This window comes from Crinia signifera, chromosome 3 (genome assembly GCF_055691185.1).
Source record: "Crinia signifera chromosome 3, ASM5569118v1, whole genome shotgun sequence".
In the NCBI taxonomy this organism is placed as follows: Eukaryota; Metazoa; Chordata; class Amphibia; order Anura; family Myobatrachidae; genus Crinia; species Crinia signifera.
Window position 1 is genome coordinate 129,770,466 of NC_139219.1, and position 16,800 is coordinate 129,787,265.

At 40.7% G+C, this 16,800-nt stretch overlaps 1 protein-coding gene across 1 annotated transcript in view; it reads left to right on the forward strand.

Moving 5' to 3' along the window:
• The window catches only part of AGPAT4 (1-acylglycerol-3-phosphate O-acyltransferase 4), a 205,190-nt gene extending 189,000 nt beyond the window's left edge, over positions 1-16,190 (forward strand). The window contains exon 9 of the mRNA XM_083176500.1: positions 15,816-16,190. Coding sequence (XP_083032626.1) covers positions 15,816-15,907 — 92 coding nt within the window. The 3' untranslated portion in view covers positions 15,908-16,190. The remainder of the gene's footprint in view (positions 1-15,815) is intronic.
• Positions 16,191-16,800: the final 610 nt, after the last annotated feature.

Consider the following 16,800-nt stretch of genomic DNA (forward strand, 5'->3'; position numbering starts at 1 on the left):
ATGTACGTTGAATATATGCTCATTGGTGCGTCTCTTCTTTGATTTCTTTGCATATATATATATATATATATATATATATATATATACGAAGAACAGCACTCCAATAAAGAAGAGTAGATGCCGGGGTGCTGCACTCAAAAAGATAAATAGGCATGGGAGGATAGTGGCACTCTCAGGCTTGCACAAAAACAGCAGACACGCATACCTTCCAACATGACCCTCTCCAGGAGGGACAGAATGCTCTTTTCCTGGACTTCCCTCTTAATATATGATTGCCATCACCTGCTTCACACAGGTTAATTGATAAGAAAGGTGCTTTAACACAGGTGATGGCAGTTATTAATTCAGAGGGAAGTCCAGAAACAGAGCATTTTGTCCCTCCTGGAGAGGGTCATGTTGGGAGGTATGGACACGTGGTGTACCAACTTTTCAGAGTTTAATCCGTTGTCAAGGTGAGAACACAGATATGTACAAAGATACTTACATATATGTCCCTGGACCGGAACCGATCCCCACGCTGCTCCGCCCGGTGCTTGCTCGCCTCCGCACGGTACTTCCTGGTTGGTTGGTCACGTGGTGCGGCCTGGACGGCTGACGTCACACGCAATACCCTTGGAAGCATCCATTGCTAGGAGACTGCAGCGTCAGGCGTACACAGGGGACAGAGTGGTAGCGGGGTACAAACACCTAAAGTCAAAACACCAATTGTCATGTTACTCACATGGGTGCTATTATCAGAAACAAAAGTGAAAGATAAGAGAAGCCAAAGAAGAGAAAACTAGATAAGGAAAGAAGACAAAAAGCATACAAGCAATAACATTAATAACCAATGGAGTAGATGGACACAGAAAGTTAATCATTATAGAAACATGTTGAACAATAATTGTTCATTTAATCCTCTTGGATTTACTGTGTCCAACTTGAAGATCCATTGGGTCTCAAGTTGTAAGAGGCGTTTGCCGCTATCTCCACCTTGCAGGTCGGCTGAAACGTGGTCAATTATGACATACTGCAGACTGGCCAAATTGTGCTTAGCAACAACAAAGTGCTTAGCTACCGGTTAATCAATAGGTTTATTTGACAAAGCTACATGTATGACTGTCCGGTGTATGGCAATGCACTCTTTAAACGTTCTAATAGTTTTTCCCACATATCCTAGACCGCAGGGACACGTAATCAGATACACGACGTGAGTAGTGGAACATGTCAGGATATTCGAATAAGGGGACTTCGAATAAGGAACACCCCAACAATCGGATGCTATAATAGCGACTACTGCAGGAAATGGTGTGCAATTTTGAATAATTTATAACTTGATAACTCTAGTGATAAATGAATCTGCTAAAGAAATGGAACTTATCCAGAAACTGACAAACGACTCTGAGCAAGATTGGGTGACTAAATTAACCACACAGCTTGCGACCTTCAAAAAAGACCTCATTGCTTTTAAGAAAAATAAATGTAATCGTGTTAATCGCGATTATACTGAACAATGTGTTTATAGGTGGCTATCAGGCCCATACAGACCTCAAAACAAAGAAAAACGGTTCAGGAGACACCAGCACTACAACTGATTCTGAGACATCCAGCAACAGCATCATCAGCCGGTAATACAGGCAAATAAGCATTGGTTTAAAAAACTCCCAGTGCCCACCAACAGGAGTCAGAACCAGAGCGGTGAGAGAAAAAGACAAAGACCTCCCAGGCGAGATGGACAAGGTCATCGCATTGCAAAATCTTGCTCGCGGCAAGAGAACCTAACATTTAATATTTTGAACCGACAACTATCCACCGCTGAGACCACCGTGCTGAACAAACATTTGTTCCTACCAACAAGTTTAATCCTTTCAATTGGAAAATTGAGACTTACAGATTGAATCGAAATCTTTGCCTTAAAGACTTTTTTAGCTGGGAGGACACAACGATTACTACAAAACCTCCATCTATCTATGATGGCTTGAAGAAGAAGTCTAAATTTGATCCACCATCTCACAACTCAACGATTCAGAGTTTTGGTTGAATCCTCAAAGCCAAAGTTAACCATCTTCAAGTGGAAAATAAAACTCTCAAAAGTTCTCTAAACTTTCTAAAGAGGAATGGACAATCATGCCGAACCTGAGATCATACGATGACATCATGATCCTCCCCGCACACAAAGGGGGAGGTATAGTTATTTGGGATATCAACGACTATAAAACCGAAGTTTACTCCCAACTTAATTCTGATACTTATCAAGTATTGGCCCAGGATCCTACAACTGAATTGGATGCAATATTGAATGAGGCTGTGACCTCCAATGCATTACCTTCGATTGTCAGAGATTGGCTTATGGTAGAGGCCCCCGGGTGCCTCCTGCTGTATTGCCTTCCAAAGATTCACAAGAACTTGATGTCACCCATAGGACGGTCGATTATCTCTGCTCGCAATTCTCTGTATAGCAATGTTTTAACTTTTCTAGATTTCTTTTTACAACCTGCTGTGCAGAAAACCCCGACCTATCTCCAAGACATTACAGCTCTTTTGAACAAACTGAAAATCTTCGATGAGCTACCTTGATATCTGTAGCCTATATACTAGTATCCCCCTTAAAGAGGGTATTGCGGCCACCAAAAAATTGTTCAAAGCTGATACTACTTACCTAGGGCCTCCGATCAAATTATTTGTCACCTTGCTCCATCTCATCCTTCACCGGAACTTCTTCCTGTTCAAAAAACAGTACTTTCAGCAATACTCTGGGTGTGCCATGGGCTCTCCAGTAGCACATTCATATGCTAACGCATTTATGACAGCCATTGAAAAATAACTCTTTTTGGACAGCACTCTAGCAGATAGACTGTTATTTTTCACACTTTATATAGACGATGTGCTTCTTTTTTGGACAGGGACCGAAATTGACTTTGTGACTGCTATTGACCATATAAACAACATGGACTGCCCCATTAAATTTACGTATTCAAAGAGTCAAAGCACAGTTAATTACCTAGATGTCTGTATTTCGGTATGTGAAGGGAAACTCTCTACATCTATTTTCTCAAAAAAGACTGATCAGAATACATTACTTCTGGCCCAAAGCCATCATCCACCAGCTCTAAAAAGAGGATTACCCTTTTCACAGTTAAGAGTAAAAGGAATCGCTAGTTCCGATAGCATATTACACGAGGATCTGGATAAGATGCAACTCAAATTCCAAATGAGAGGTTACTTAAAAACAACACTAAATATAAAAAAAAACAACGCTGAATACAGCTAGAAGAAAAGTAGACCAGATCTCTAGAGATGAAGCGTTGAAGAAAAGGAGTTGTGATGAATTCACAAAAGACACCATGGGCTGGGTTAGGTCCTATAACACAGCAGATAATGATATCCATCAAACCATGAAATCACTGTGGCCAGTAGTCCAACAAAACAAAGATCTCAAAAAATTGAAGATTTTCACCCGACACCCCCCTGGCACCCAAAGGAAACCAGCTGGTTGCTATCGCTGGGTGGGCTGTACCACATGCAGCTCCATGATATCTAGTAAATTCTTCAATCATCCACATACTGGACACAGAACCCCTTATTAAGCATATTCTGACATGTTCCACTACTCGCGTAGTGTATCTGATTACGTGTCCCTGCGGTCTAGTATATGTGGGAAAAACTATTAGAACATTTAAAGAGCGCATTGTCTTACACCGGACAGCCATACATGCAGCTTTTTCAAATAAACCTATTGATTAGCCGGTAGCTAAGCACCTTGTTGTTGCTAAGCACAATTTGGCCAGTCTGCAGTATGTCATAATTGACCACGTTCCAGCTGACTTGCAAGGTGGAGCTAGAGGCAAACGCCTCTTACAACTTGAGACCCAATGGATCTTCAAGTTGCATACAGTAAATCCCAGAGGATGAAATAAACAATTATCGTTCAACATGTTTCTATAATGATTGACTTTCTGTGTACATCTACTCCATTGGTTATTAATGTTATTGCTTGTACACTTTTTCTCTTCTTTTCTTATCTATTTTTCTCTTCTTTGGCTTCTCTTATCTTTCACTTTTGTTTCCGGTATTAGCACCTATGTGATTAACATGACAATTGGTGTTTTGATTTTAGGTGTTTGTACCCTGCTACCACTCCTTCACCTGTGTAAGCCTGATGCTGCAGTCTCCTAGCAATGGACACTTCCAAGGGAAATACGTGTGACGTCAGCCGTTCAGGCCACACCACATGACCAACCATCCAGGAAGTACTGGGCGGAGGCGAGCGAGCGCCGGACGGAGCAGCACGTGGATCGGTTTCCGGTCCTGGGGCATATATGTAAGTATCTTGAATTCTGCAAAGGCACGCTGGCCGTTAATTACTTGTGGAGAGGCCGATCCATACAGACTGTCTATATATATATATATATATATATATATATATATATATATATATATATATATATATATACATACATGTTTCTGTTGGGGTGGCACTCCAAGTGGATCACTAATGATGTCTTTGTGGAATGAATCGGTGCCCTCCAGCAGTCAGGGAAGCTGACAATATACATGGGTATCGGGAACAGCAGCATTCAAAATGAAATACACCAGGCTCATGTTGGAAGCCAACACGAACCTGGTGTATTTCATTTCGAGTGCCGCCGTTCCCGATACCCGTGTATGTGTATGTATATATATATATATATATATATATATATATATATATATATATATATATACACAGGGTTAAATCTTCAGTAGTGAGAAGACTAAAGTATATTTTAGCATGCAAACTCATTAACATCAATAAGAAGTGACTATTGATTACAAATATTCTTTCAGTCCCAACCTTGGCCATCATACAAATGATAAAGTGAGTTCAAAGTACATTTTTCCATACCAGTGTAGAGATCAGTAAAAACCTTTCCTCTGGATTGACAACATGCAAGTGTGAGCGTGGTTGCATGGTGCTCTCTTTTAAAGTGTCCATGGTTTACATCACTTCCTGTTAGTGCAATTATAAATATATTTCTAATAAATGGTTTAACCCAAATAAACAAAAACCTAATACTTAATAGTGTCATTTAATTATTCTAGTGAACACTATATTACGATCTAATTGAGCAATATTAATGTGAATTGCTGTAAATTTATAATTAGTGGAAACGCCCCATAATGCAGTGAAGGGTCTTTGTTTCTCATATACAATGCATGTGGATCATATAATATATAAAGTAATGTTGATAATAATCATTGGTGGTATAGTGGTGCTAATAGGGTCCCCCCAATGTATAAAGGCTGTCCATTGGTCAGCCGGAGATCCGCCCCCCCTCCCCGAACTCTATTCAGCTGTGCGTACACCTTGGGGTTTGCGTTCCACTATCTTTTGTCGGTGGAAGGCACCTCCATATTGTCGAAAGTGTTAACGGTGCTAGTGAGTTGGGAGCTTGCGTTCCACCTGATAATCGCTGAGGAACGCACCTCCATTGTTCTCAAATTGGGTAGTTTATGTACAGGGGACTATAATTTGTATACCGTTAGCCACAGTTTTACATATTGTACAACATAAAAAAAAAACATACACTTTATAATAACGGATGAACCAATCTAATCATTTTTGATAGTTATAGCAGAGCAGACTAGCCATAATTAATACTACTTTAAAAATGTTTTACACAAAGAGAGGGTCAATGACTAAGAGACTAATTGTTTAACAAGTATCTCCAACAAGTATTAAGAATGCTAGTGCCCATGTGAACCAAATTGACCTGAATTATATGTTCATATATCTATTTGAAGTTAAATGAAGATGCAATGTATACAGATGGAGCCCTCGTCATTTAGCCTGTTAATTGGATTAAGTGAGTAATAGGATCACTATAATAATCCCCTACTGTATTGTTCTATGTATTGTATTGCTGCTGAGAACAATAGGATAGCCAGGTGAGCCACGACCTAAGGAACAAAGTTGACAGGTGCTCCAACTGTATGTTCTCATTAACGCCTATATGGACAATAGTGTTAAGGGAATAGATCCAGAAAGACAACATGAAGTCTATATACAAATAGTATCTTCCTTGATATGTTCCAGACCTGTAAATTTGAGATCTTTAACATCAGAATGGTGCTTTGTTGGGAAGAATGTGAACCTGGATATTATTTTAATATTTTGCAGAAAAATCTTAGTTTTACACATCTATTTGTCTTCCCAATATAAATCAAACAGCAACTACTGTACATTCAACCTTATAGGTCACGTAAGTGGAGTTACATGTAATAATACCATCCAAAAGTAGTGCCTTTTTTAATTCTTTAGGTATGTTGGGCCATTTTTATCAATGTACTTGCAATAAATACATTTGATGTATGAAAAAAAATTAACCGATTATTGGTCCATTTTTTTTTTTTTAGATTTTAATTTGCTAAGGGTCAAGATGTTTTTTTTTTTTAAATTAGGAGCCCTTATCACCACAAAAGGTTTGTTAGGTAGATGTGATCCCAATATGGGATACTTTAGTAGAAGGTGCCATTGACGTTCAAGGCATTTCTTAATGGCGTTGCTTTCTTGACAGAATTGAGTTATATATGGTTTAAGCTTTATAGAAGTTGGTTTTGTCTTCTTTTTCAATAGATCCAGTCTGTTCAGAGTAGAGGCTTTTAGTTGATCTTGGGTTATTTGCTTTTTATCATATCCTCCTTCAATGAATCAGAGTACAAGTAGGGACGATTGCTCCCAATAAGTTTCTAAGTTGCTACAGTTCATTCTAATACGAACAAATTGGGCAAAGGGGACATTTCTACCACAGTGATAGATGACAGCTATTTGAAGGAATGTATCTGTTAACATCTGTTTCTTTAAAGAAATTCTGCGTTTGGATTTTGTTTTCAGGCTCCACAGTTAAGACAATATCCAAATAGTCAATCTCCATCTCATGTTGCTTATAGGTAAATTTGAAGTTGTAATCATTAGTTTGAATATGCATGATAAATTGCTGAAGACTCTGCTGGTCACCATCCCATACAATGATCAAATCATCATTGTATCATTTATAAAATATTATATAAGTGGATTTGAAACCTTCCCCCTCATACCACATATTTTTATCCCAATCATCCATGGTCATCCCCTGTAACTGAACAGAGTAGGTTCCGTTGAACTTGAAATAATTGTGGTTAAGTATGAAGTAAACACTCTTCAAGAGGAACAATCGTTCTTTATATTTTGAGGATTTCTCTAAGTATGTGGGTTGAATTTTTCAGGTAAGAATGTTGTATTTTGACGTATTCCTGAAGTTTGAGATCGAGGAAATGCGACAGATTATAAATTAATGAATTAACTCCTGACACTATGAGTCTTTCTGGCTGTGACTCCTTGTTCTTATGAACTTTAGGGATATGATAAAACACGGTTGTTGTTGAAACGTTCCTTGCTGTTCACATTTGAAGAAGATTTTTTCACTGAAGCTGGAGTGCTGCATTATTGGTCTCTGTATGTTACGCATCTAGCGGCATGCGGGCACCCGCTGGATATAGCTAAAGTTTGTGGCTGTGCCGGATCGACTAGTGGTATATATAAGGCGGTAGGAACTATAGGATTATGATGCCGCTACCCGGGGGATTACAGACGTAGCACACGCTATGTTTTGCTGCGCGTCACTGAGAGATGACGCGCAGTGTTGAAGCGCGAACAGCGCCTTCCGGTGTGTGCGTTCCAAAGCAGTGGAACGCACGCCGGTGATTACCCTTATGTAGCGCTACCTGACGATGCATTACAACAAACGCTGGGTGAGTAACAGATGATTATGCTTATTAAACGGCACATAGTTATTAGTATAAGGGAGGTGGTATACAGTGGTAGAACTTGTACTATAGGTACATAATTAGATAATTGGTGATTGGTGGGCACTTCCGGCCTCTGGTGTGTATATATACAGTGTAAATGGATATGGTGGTATGTACTTCTGGGGCTGTGACACATCCATCACTTGTCTTGACAAAGGGCCCGCAGTGGCTCGAAACGTCGACATTCTGCTTTGAAAACCTGGTGATGTATTAAACTTTTATTGGCATTGAAATTGGAAGACTGGTGAGTGCTCTTTATATTGGACTCTATATTTGGCTGTACCCCTAGGACTACAAGCCTAAGTTGGCACCCCAGCTGCTGATATTTGAAATTTGTGTGTGCTGGTTCTACAAAATATATATATATATATATATATATATATATATATATCTTGGTGGTAGCGGTGGCACTCTCGGACTTAGAAATAAAACAATGGATGCCCCAAGGTGCTTCAACGTTGCCACCGCTACCACCAAGATATGCAAGCGCTGCCATAACAGGCAGTTCATTTACGGGGAGCACCGGGCAAGATTCCCTCTACAGCAATACAAGTGCCGGCCTGCCACAACAGCTCTATATATAGATATATATCTATATATATCTATATATATCTATATATATATATATATATATATCTATATATATATATATATATATAGATATATATATATATATATATATATAGATATATATATCTATATATATATATATATATATATATATATATCTGGGTTGCGGCCTAGCACTCACCCCTCCTGATCAACTGCCCGGGTGCCCGTTCAAATGGATGGACGATAGAAGGAAGAAAGGACTGGCACTCCTGGGACTTGTGAAATTTTTTTTGTATTCAGCAAATAACAACCAACGTTTCGGGGCAGATGCCCCTTTGTCAAGGTGTAGGTCACCTACACCTTGACAAAGGGGCATCTGCCCCGAAACGTTGGTTGTTATTTGCTGAATACAATTTTTTTTTTCACAAGTCCCAGGAGTGCCAGTCCTTTCTTCCTTCTATATATATATATATATACGGTTTGAAGGTGAAAGAAGTAGAATGTATTTCAAACAGACATGTTAGTCAATCAGCCTGTCAGCAATCCCGACGGCCGTTTCGACCGGCAGCATGCCAGTCTTCCTCAGGGGTACACACTGCACATCCCCATAGGGTTTAAATACGTTCAGGTAATTGAGATATGGCGCCAAATCCGCCCCTTCTGGAGCGGAGCTGTCAGTCAGCATCTCCCGTGTCGTGCGCGCGGCTCCGGCTGGGAGAGTTGGGGGTGTGTTAGGACGCGTCATGGGAAATCCCTGACGTAGCGTCTGGGGATGTCAAGCGGTGCTTGCGGGGGCTGAGGACTCGCAACTTCTACAGGGGAGTGAACAAAGGGAAGGGAAGAATGACCGGTGTCTGCACAAGGGTTAAGTAAACAGACAGGTATTAAGAAGATGTGTGACTGTCAGCTCCACTGGCGGTATCGTCATTAGTACACTGCGGCACATCAAATAACAATAGTGAAGCCCACATTCTTAAACAGCACCCATAACCTATACAGGGGTGGGTGAGAATGGTAGGGATGCATAGATGGACCACGCTAATCAACCGAACGGGATATCCAAACAAGGGAAAAAAAATTGATGGGGTATACTAAGATACCGTTAGTAGGATGCAACCCTCTAGTGCGACGGCACAGTGGGGGTATCCTCCGAAGTATGGTAGTGTCTGGCTCTGCCACCAATATAGTGACGGTCTGTTTCCAGAGTACATAGAGGATGCAACACCCAAAACCAGAAGCATATATACAGTATTGTGTTTTTTGATACCTTACAAGAAAGGAGGTACATTCTTTCCAGAGTACATAGAGGAGGCACCTCCCAAAATCAGAAGCATATATACAGTATTGAGTGTTTAAGGATTCCTTACAAGATAGGAGGTACACTGCAGGTACCGTATGTGGAGAACGGCACAGTAGTGTAAGCCACACTATGTCAACTCAAGTGACAGTTATTCATATACGTCAAGCACACGGCGGTGCTAGAAGGTTATGGTGCACTCAGGTACCGTACGTAATGTTGCACACTTTCGGGGCAACAAGGTGTCAACACTAAAATGAAAGTTACTCATATATGTCAAGCACACGGCGGTGCTGGGAAGTTATGGTGCACTCAGGTACCGTACGTGATGTTGTACACTTTTGGGGCAACCGGGTGTCAACACTTTCGGATGTGGGGAGTCTTACTGGTAGAATAGTTTCAGATAAAGCATCCCATTTTGAAATCTTCGTTCAGTCCTTCGGGTGCTAGGCAGTTCAATCTATAGATCCATTGTAATTCCCTTTGCAGTAATAGTTTGTCTCTATCACCACCTCTATGAAGTGGTGGTATATGATCAATGGGTGAACATTTTAGTTCACATACTTTATGTTGCAGTTCTTTGAAATGTCGGGCAACCGGCAAAGACTTCAGGTCCAGGTCACCAGCATCAGTTGAAAGGCTTTTTTTAATTGATGATCTGTGTTGGCTGATTCTTTCTTTTATCATCCTAGTAGTTTTGCCTACATAGACCAAATTGCAGGGGCAGACCAAGGCATATATTATGAACTTGCTGTTGCAGTCAATTTTGTGCCTTATCTTGTATACTTTGCCGTCTTTGGGGTTGGTGAAACGGTCTCCAGTCTTCAGAAATGGGCAATTGGAGCACCCTGTACATTTGTAAATGCCATTCTTCTTGGATAGCCAGTTTGTATTAGGAGTTTTTGTATGCGCGAAATCTGTGACAACCAACATGTCTTTTAGATTTGGACCCCTTCTGTAGGCAAAGCGTGGTGGTTTCTCGAGCACCGGTGTCAGTAAGGGATCACTGGCTATCAGATGCCAGTGTTCCAGAATTTTGTCTTTGATATGTTTGGAGGCCACAGTATAAGTACTGCAGAAATTTAGGCGAGCCAAATCGCCATTAGTTTGTTCTTTGGTTTGGAGCAGGTCATCTCTTTTGAGCTGTATTGCTTTCTGATAGGCCTCATCGATATCACCTTGATGATAGCCACGATCTTTAAAGCGCTGTCCCATTGCAGAAAGGGCTTCTGGAAGGCTGTGAGGATCCGAATTTATCCTGCAGACTCTCACCATCTGTGAATATGGGAGGCCCCTTTTGAGTGCTGTGGGATGGAAGCTCTCTTGATGCAGTAGCGTGTTTTTGTCCGTTGATTTAGAATAAATTTGTGTGGACAATCTATGGTTTTCCAGGCTGACAGTTACATCTAAGAAGTTGATCTGCTTGTCACTTAGATTTAGGGTGAATTTAATCGTACCCTCAAGTGAGTTGAGATGATCGAAGAACTGCAGTAGTCTGGCCTCACCTCCACTCCATAATAAGAACAAGTCGTCGATGTATCGGACGTAAAATGTGATGTATTTTGAATATTTAGCATTTTTGTAGAAATGTTGCTCCTCGTATGCTGCCATATACAGGTTGGCGTATGCCGGGGCCATATTAGACCCCATGGCTGTGCCCTGTTTTTGCAGGTAGAACCTGTTTTGGAATAGAAAGTAGTTTTTATTCAAAATTACATCCATTAGGAGTGTGAGGTATTCGGTTGGAAGGCCTGTGTAAGACCGGTTGTTGCTGATTGCCGTTTTGCAGGCTTCTATACCCCCTACATGGGGGATGTTGGTATATAGGCTTGCCACATCTAGGGTGACCAACAATGTCCCTGGCAAGATATGGGTAATTTGACTAAGTTTCCTCAGGAAATGTGTTGTGTCCTCGATAAAGCTGGAGGTGTTCCTAACAACTGGCTGGAGACAGTAGTCCACCAGTTGTGAGAGTGGCTGGCATAAGGAGCCTCTGGCGCTGATGATTGGACGTCCAGGTGGTGCCGTTAGTGACTTATGCACTTTTGGTAAAGTGTATAAGATGGGAATTTTCGGATGTTTTTGGGTCAGGAAGTCAGCCGTTTCTTTATTTATATAGCGATTGGAGAGTCCCAGCTGGATTATGCTGTCGATTTCCCTCTTATATCGCCAGGTGGGGTCGTGATCCAGGGGAAGATAGCAGTCAGTTTGTAACAGCTGGTTAGTGGCTTCTTTGACATAGTACTCGAAGTCAAGCAACACTATTCCTCCTCCTTTGTCTGCTGCTCTTATGACAAGGTCCTTGTCGTCCTTAAGGGTTTTGATGGCTAGTTGTTCATCAGCAGATAAGTTGCGGTAGGAGATCTTTTGATTCAAGATAAACGGACAGGTGTCTCGTTTCAGTACTCTCAAGAAAGTGTTCACTGAAGAGTTTTGAGTAGGTGGGTCAAAAGAGCTGGGATTTTTTAGAGTGCTGGTCTTGGTGCTTAGTTGAGCTGTAGTTTGTGGCATGGGGTTACGCTGAAAGAAGTCTTTTAATCTCAATTGTCTGCCCAATTTCCACATATCAACTTGCCAGTCGAAATTGTCCTGTTGCAGGGTAGGCACAAATGATAGGCCTCTCCCAAGAAGGGATTCCTCTGCTGGGGTTAGGATATGTTTGGACAAGTTGAATACTACCGAGCAGTGTTGTTTCGCCGGTCCTGCTTTCTTCCTTTTTCGCCCACCTCTGCGGGTGGGTACAGCGGGTTTTTTGGCGGACGTCTCTGTCTGTCTGACCGTGCTAGAAATTGTGTTCCTTGTTCGGCGGCACCAGGGGCATCCGAGTCGCTTGCAGACGTTTGTGAATGACTGTCTATGTCCGTAAAGTAGGTAGCTGGTCTCCTGCCACCTCTTCTGAAATTAGGACGTGGTCTCCGATTGTCAATCCTTGAGTACCAAGTATATACTTTACTCTCTTTATAGTCAAGCTTGACTTGCTTGTACTTGTTTTTTTTAAATTTCAGGAGATTCTCTTTGTACTTCACTAGTTCAATGTCCAATTTCTTCAGTAGATTACAGTCTGGTTGTTGTAGCGCTCTGTAGGGATCAGTCTGGTGTAATTCAGCAATTTCCTCCTTAATACTGGTGAGGTCTATGCTGGTTTGCTCTATGACGAGCAGCATGAGGTCCTGCGAACATTTATTTAAAATGTTGCACCACCTGGTGCAGAAGTCGTTGTTGTGTCTGCCCAGCGTGGGTTGGTTTCGTAGTCTGAAGCCACGGGGTATTAGTTGTTCCTTGTGATATTGTGACAGTGTCAGTCCATGTAGTTGGAGCTCAATTTCGCGTTTGCTTAATTTGAGCAAGTCTGTGTAGACCTCCTCAGGGCTATCTTTGTCAAAGGCCAGGGAGTCTGTGTCCGCAAAGAGTATTCTCTGTTTGTCCACATCTGAGAACTGGAGAGTGGACGTGATATCCTGTCCTGGTTGTTGAGACATTTAGATTGCAATAGATTTGCTCACTCACTGTATACAGTCGCAGAGTACTTAAACAGTGGAGTATAGTGAAGTTTTTAGAAAAAGAAATATTTAGGTAAATGCAGGCAGTTAAAGATGTACTGCGTGCAGGGGTTCCTCCGATTTGGTGCTCAACCTTCATAGGGGTTGTAGAATAATTGTTATAGCAAGGTGGCACACAAGATTATATAAGTACAGGTGGTGCAGGGTCCATACAATAATTTACAGCAGCACTTTTCTCCTTGAAAGGAAATAAAGACCAGCACTCACGGTTTGAAGGTGAAAGAAGTAGAATGTATTTCAAACAGACATGTTAGTCAATCAGCCTGTCAGCAATCCCGACGGCCGTTTCGACCGGCAGCATGCCAGTCTTCCTCAGGGGTACACACTGCACATCCCCATAGGGTTTAAATACGTTCAGGTAATTGAGATATGGCGCCAAATCCGCCCCTTCTGGAGCGGAGCTGTCAGTCAGCATCTCCCGTGTCGTGCGCGCGGCTCCGGCTGGGAGAGTTGGGGGTGTGTTAGGACGCGTCATGGGAAATCCCTGACGTAGCGTCTGGGGATGTCAAGCGGTGCTTGCGGGGGCTGAGGACTCGCAACTTCTACAGGGGAGTGAACAAAGGGAAGGGAAGAATGACCGGTGTCTGCACAAGGGTTAAGTAAACAGACAGGTATTAAGAAGATGTGTGACTGTCAGCTCCACTGGCGGTATCGTCATTAGTACACTGCGGCACATCAAATAACAATAGTGAAGCCCACATTCTTAAACAGCACCCATAACCTATACAGGGGTGGGTGAGAATGGTAGGGATGCATAGATGGACCACGCTAATCAACCGAACGGGATATCCAAACAAGGGAAAAAAAAAATATATATATATATATATACAAACATTTGTGAGTTCCTTTGTATACTCATACCCCCTTCTTATTCAATGGCATTATTTAAGTATTATTAGTAGTATTAGGTATTATTTAAGCACAATTAATAGCACACCAAATGGATGTGCCGAAGTTTCATTTATATCATCGTTTTATATCATCGCTCAACAATTTTGGTATGTAAGCTTTTCCTTGTGAAATTAGTAAAAACAAAAAGTGTTAAGAAATGGTTTAGACATTGCCCTTTTAATCTAAATATTTTGATATGAGACGTCTATGGGGGCCCTTCTTATTATTGTTTTGAACTACCATAGAGACATGGTACTATAGATAACCCAACTTTAAGGTATGTACACCTTAATCCTCAATATGCTAACTTAATAGACTGCGTTCTCTAGCCTTCTATATATGTACAATCCCCCTTTTCTATAATTTTTTTGAAAACCTATCATTTATGAAAACCTGTATTACTATGATATTACTATGGTATGGTCATTATTGTTATCAATATTGATTTGTGAATTTTATTGATTTTAAATATGTATCCTACACGTTTAGGTTTAACCCCTGATTGGGCAGTATTCAATGAAAAAAATTCTCTGTGCATGGCGAGAGATTTTTTCTCTCGCCATGCACTCTCCCTGTTCCGGAGCCTCCTGCTCCCACTATTCAATGTATTTAAGACTCGCCGCCACTCGCGGCGATTCTTAACCCCTGCAGCGGACGAGCGTCCGCGGCAGGGAGCTTTCAGGGAGCCGGAGGACGGAAGCAGCCAGAGAGATTAAAGTCTCCCTGGCTGCTCCAGAGGAATGTGGGGGGGAGGTGGGCTGCCCGGGACCCAGGCAGCACAAGCTGCCCCCCCCCTATAGCCAGCGGGGGACCCAGTATTCCCTGCACCCGATCGTGCATATTAACGATCGGGTGCAGTGAATATATGAATATCTAATGAGAGGCTCGAGCGCTCCGGCCCCCTGCTGGCTGCACTGTGTAAAAAAAAAAAAAAAATTTTCAAAATATATTTTTTTAAATTAAATATATATTCATGTGCTATAAGCACATGAATAAAAATAACATGCCCCTTCACAGAAAAAAAACCCTGATTTTTTGACACCAAAATTAAAAAAAAAAACCTTTTAGTTTAAAAGTTCACATTCCAGCTCTCCATCAAAAGATGGAGAATTTCTACACGGAGAGAGACGGCGAAAATCACTTAGAAAGACTGCGAATATTTCACATTGAATAGGGTGGTTCACTTTTGGAGAGCAAAATGCTCCGTCCAAGGAGAAAAAAGCAAAAATTATCCATAAAACACGGAGAATTTTTCTCATTGAATACTGCAAGTCTCGTATGAGTCGAAACCTGTTGGTTATTGTTTCTTACATGAACATCTTCTATTACGACTACTGTTTAATAACAAGAAGAGACTGTTTGAATAAAGGATTATTTGCATTATTGATTTTAAGGACTTTTTACTGAAAATAAATCCTTTTGGATAATTATTTAATTTGTGTTTTATATGTATACAGGTTACTTACACAAAATGTATCTGTGTCATAAATAAGGGCACTTATTTCACTATTGTGATATAATATAGTAGAGTTCTCTGGACTCCAAAAATGAAAGGGACACTTCAGCATTGCTTTGCTTGATTTTCTTATATATACATCTATCTAGTTTATTTAATCTATTTCTGATGCATCAGATAACCTTGACACATACTTTAGGATTGACTCTCTCTGATAATGTCCTGCATTATATTTATAATAATCTTGTTGCAGTTTCTGTTGCAGTACGTCGGATGATTGGAGTCACTGAAATAGACAGAGGCTCCACTTATGGGAACAATGAAAATAAACGAAAGCAATCTTAACAGTATTGGATGCTTCTTAGACTACACAAAGGGAAACCCTGTTGAACATTGACCCAAGACCATCTGGAATGACAGATCTCTGCATTTCCTTGCAGGGACCTTTAATAATCACATAGGTGAATTACATATCATTCTTCACGTGAAACAGGACAGGGAAACCCCACTAGTGTATTTTTATTTTAAACTGTGACAGCTCTGTCCTGTGGATCTGCAGTTAAACAATGGAAGGAAGAAATGAAGTTTGTGGCACTAGCTTATGTAACAAAAAAATAATAAAATGTTACTGGACCTTGTGTGCTTTTTCAGTATCTTGTGGTGTCATCCATTACAGGTATATTAAAAGGAAAGCTTGTGGCTTTGGGCCTTATTTTTCTAGATAGAAATTTCAACTAAGTGACAGTTTTCTAGAATATTTCCAGGTTCCTATATTATAAAGGCCTAACGCTGCTCCTCACCTCTATGTGGGAATTCAAGTGTTGTGTGCACCAGCTGCGCCGACATTACCATTGTTATTCATCATTTTGATGCTGGGATAGTTTTTTTTTTTATAAGTAGACAATTTTAATGTAGGCAAAACCCAATTTGTTGGGCTTTTAATATATACTGCAACCCAACATGTCAGGTTTTGCCTTAAAAAAAAAAAAAAGACAAAAACATAATATTTGATAGATCCTGAATTAATAAGTAAATTCCCTTTTTTTTTAATGAACATGTTTTTTGTGTGATTTACTTCAAAATTTCCCAATTTGCCCTTCATTAAACTTCTGAGCATTTCTACATGCACTAACTATTTGAATGACATTACCTAAGAATCAGCAATTAATAATTTTCTTAGCTTTCTGGGTGTCTGGATTCATGGGTATGGATTTGAAACTTAAACTTAAATATATATA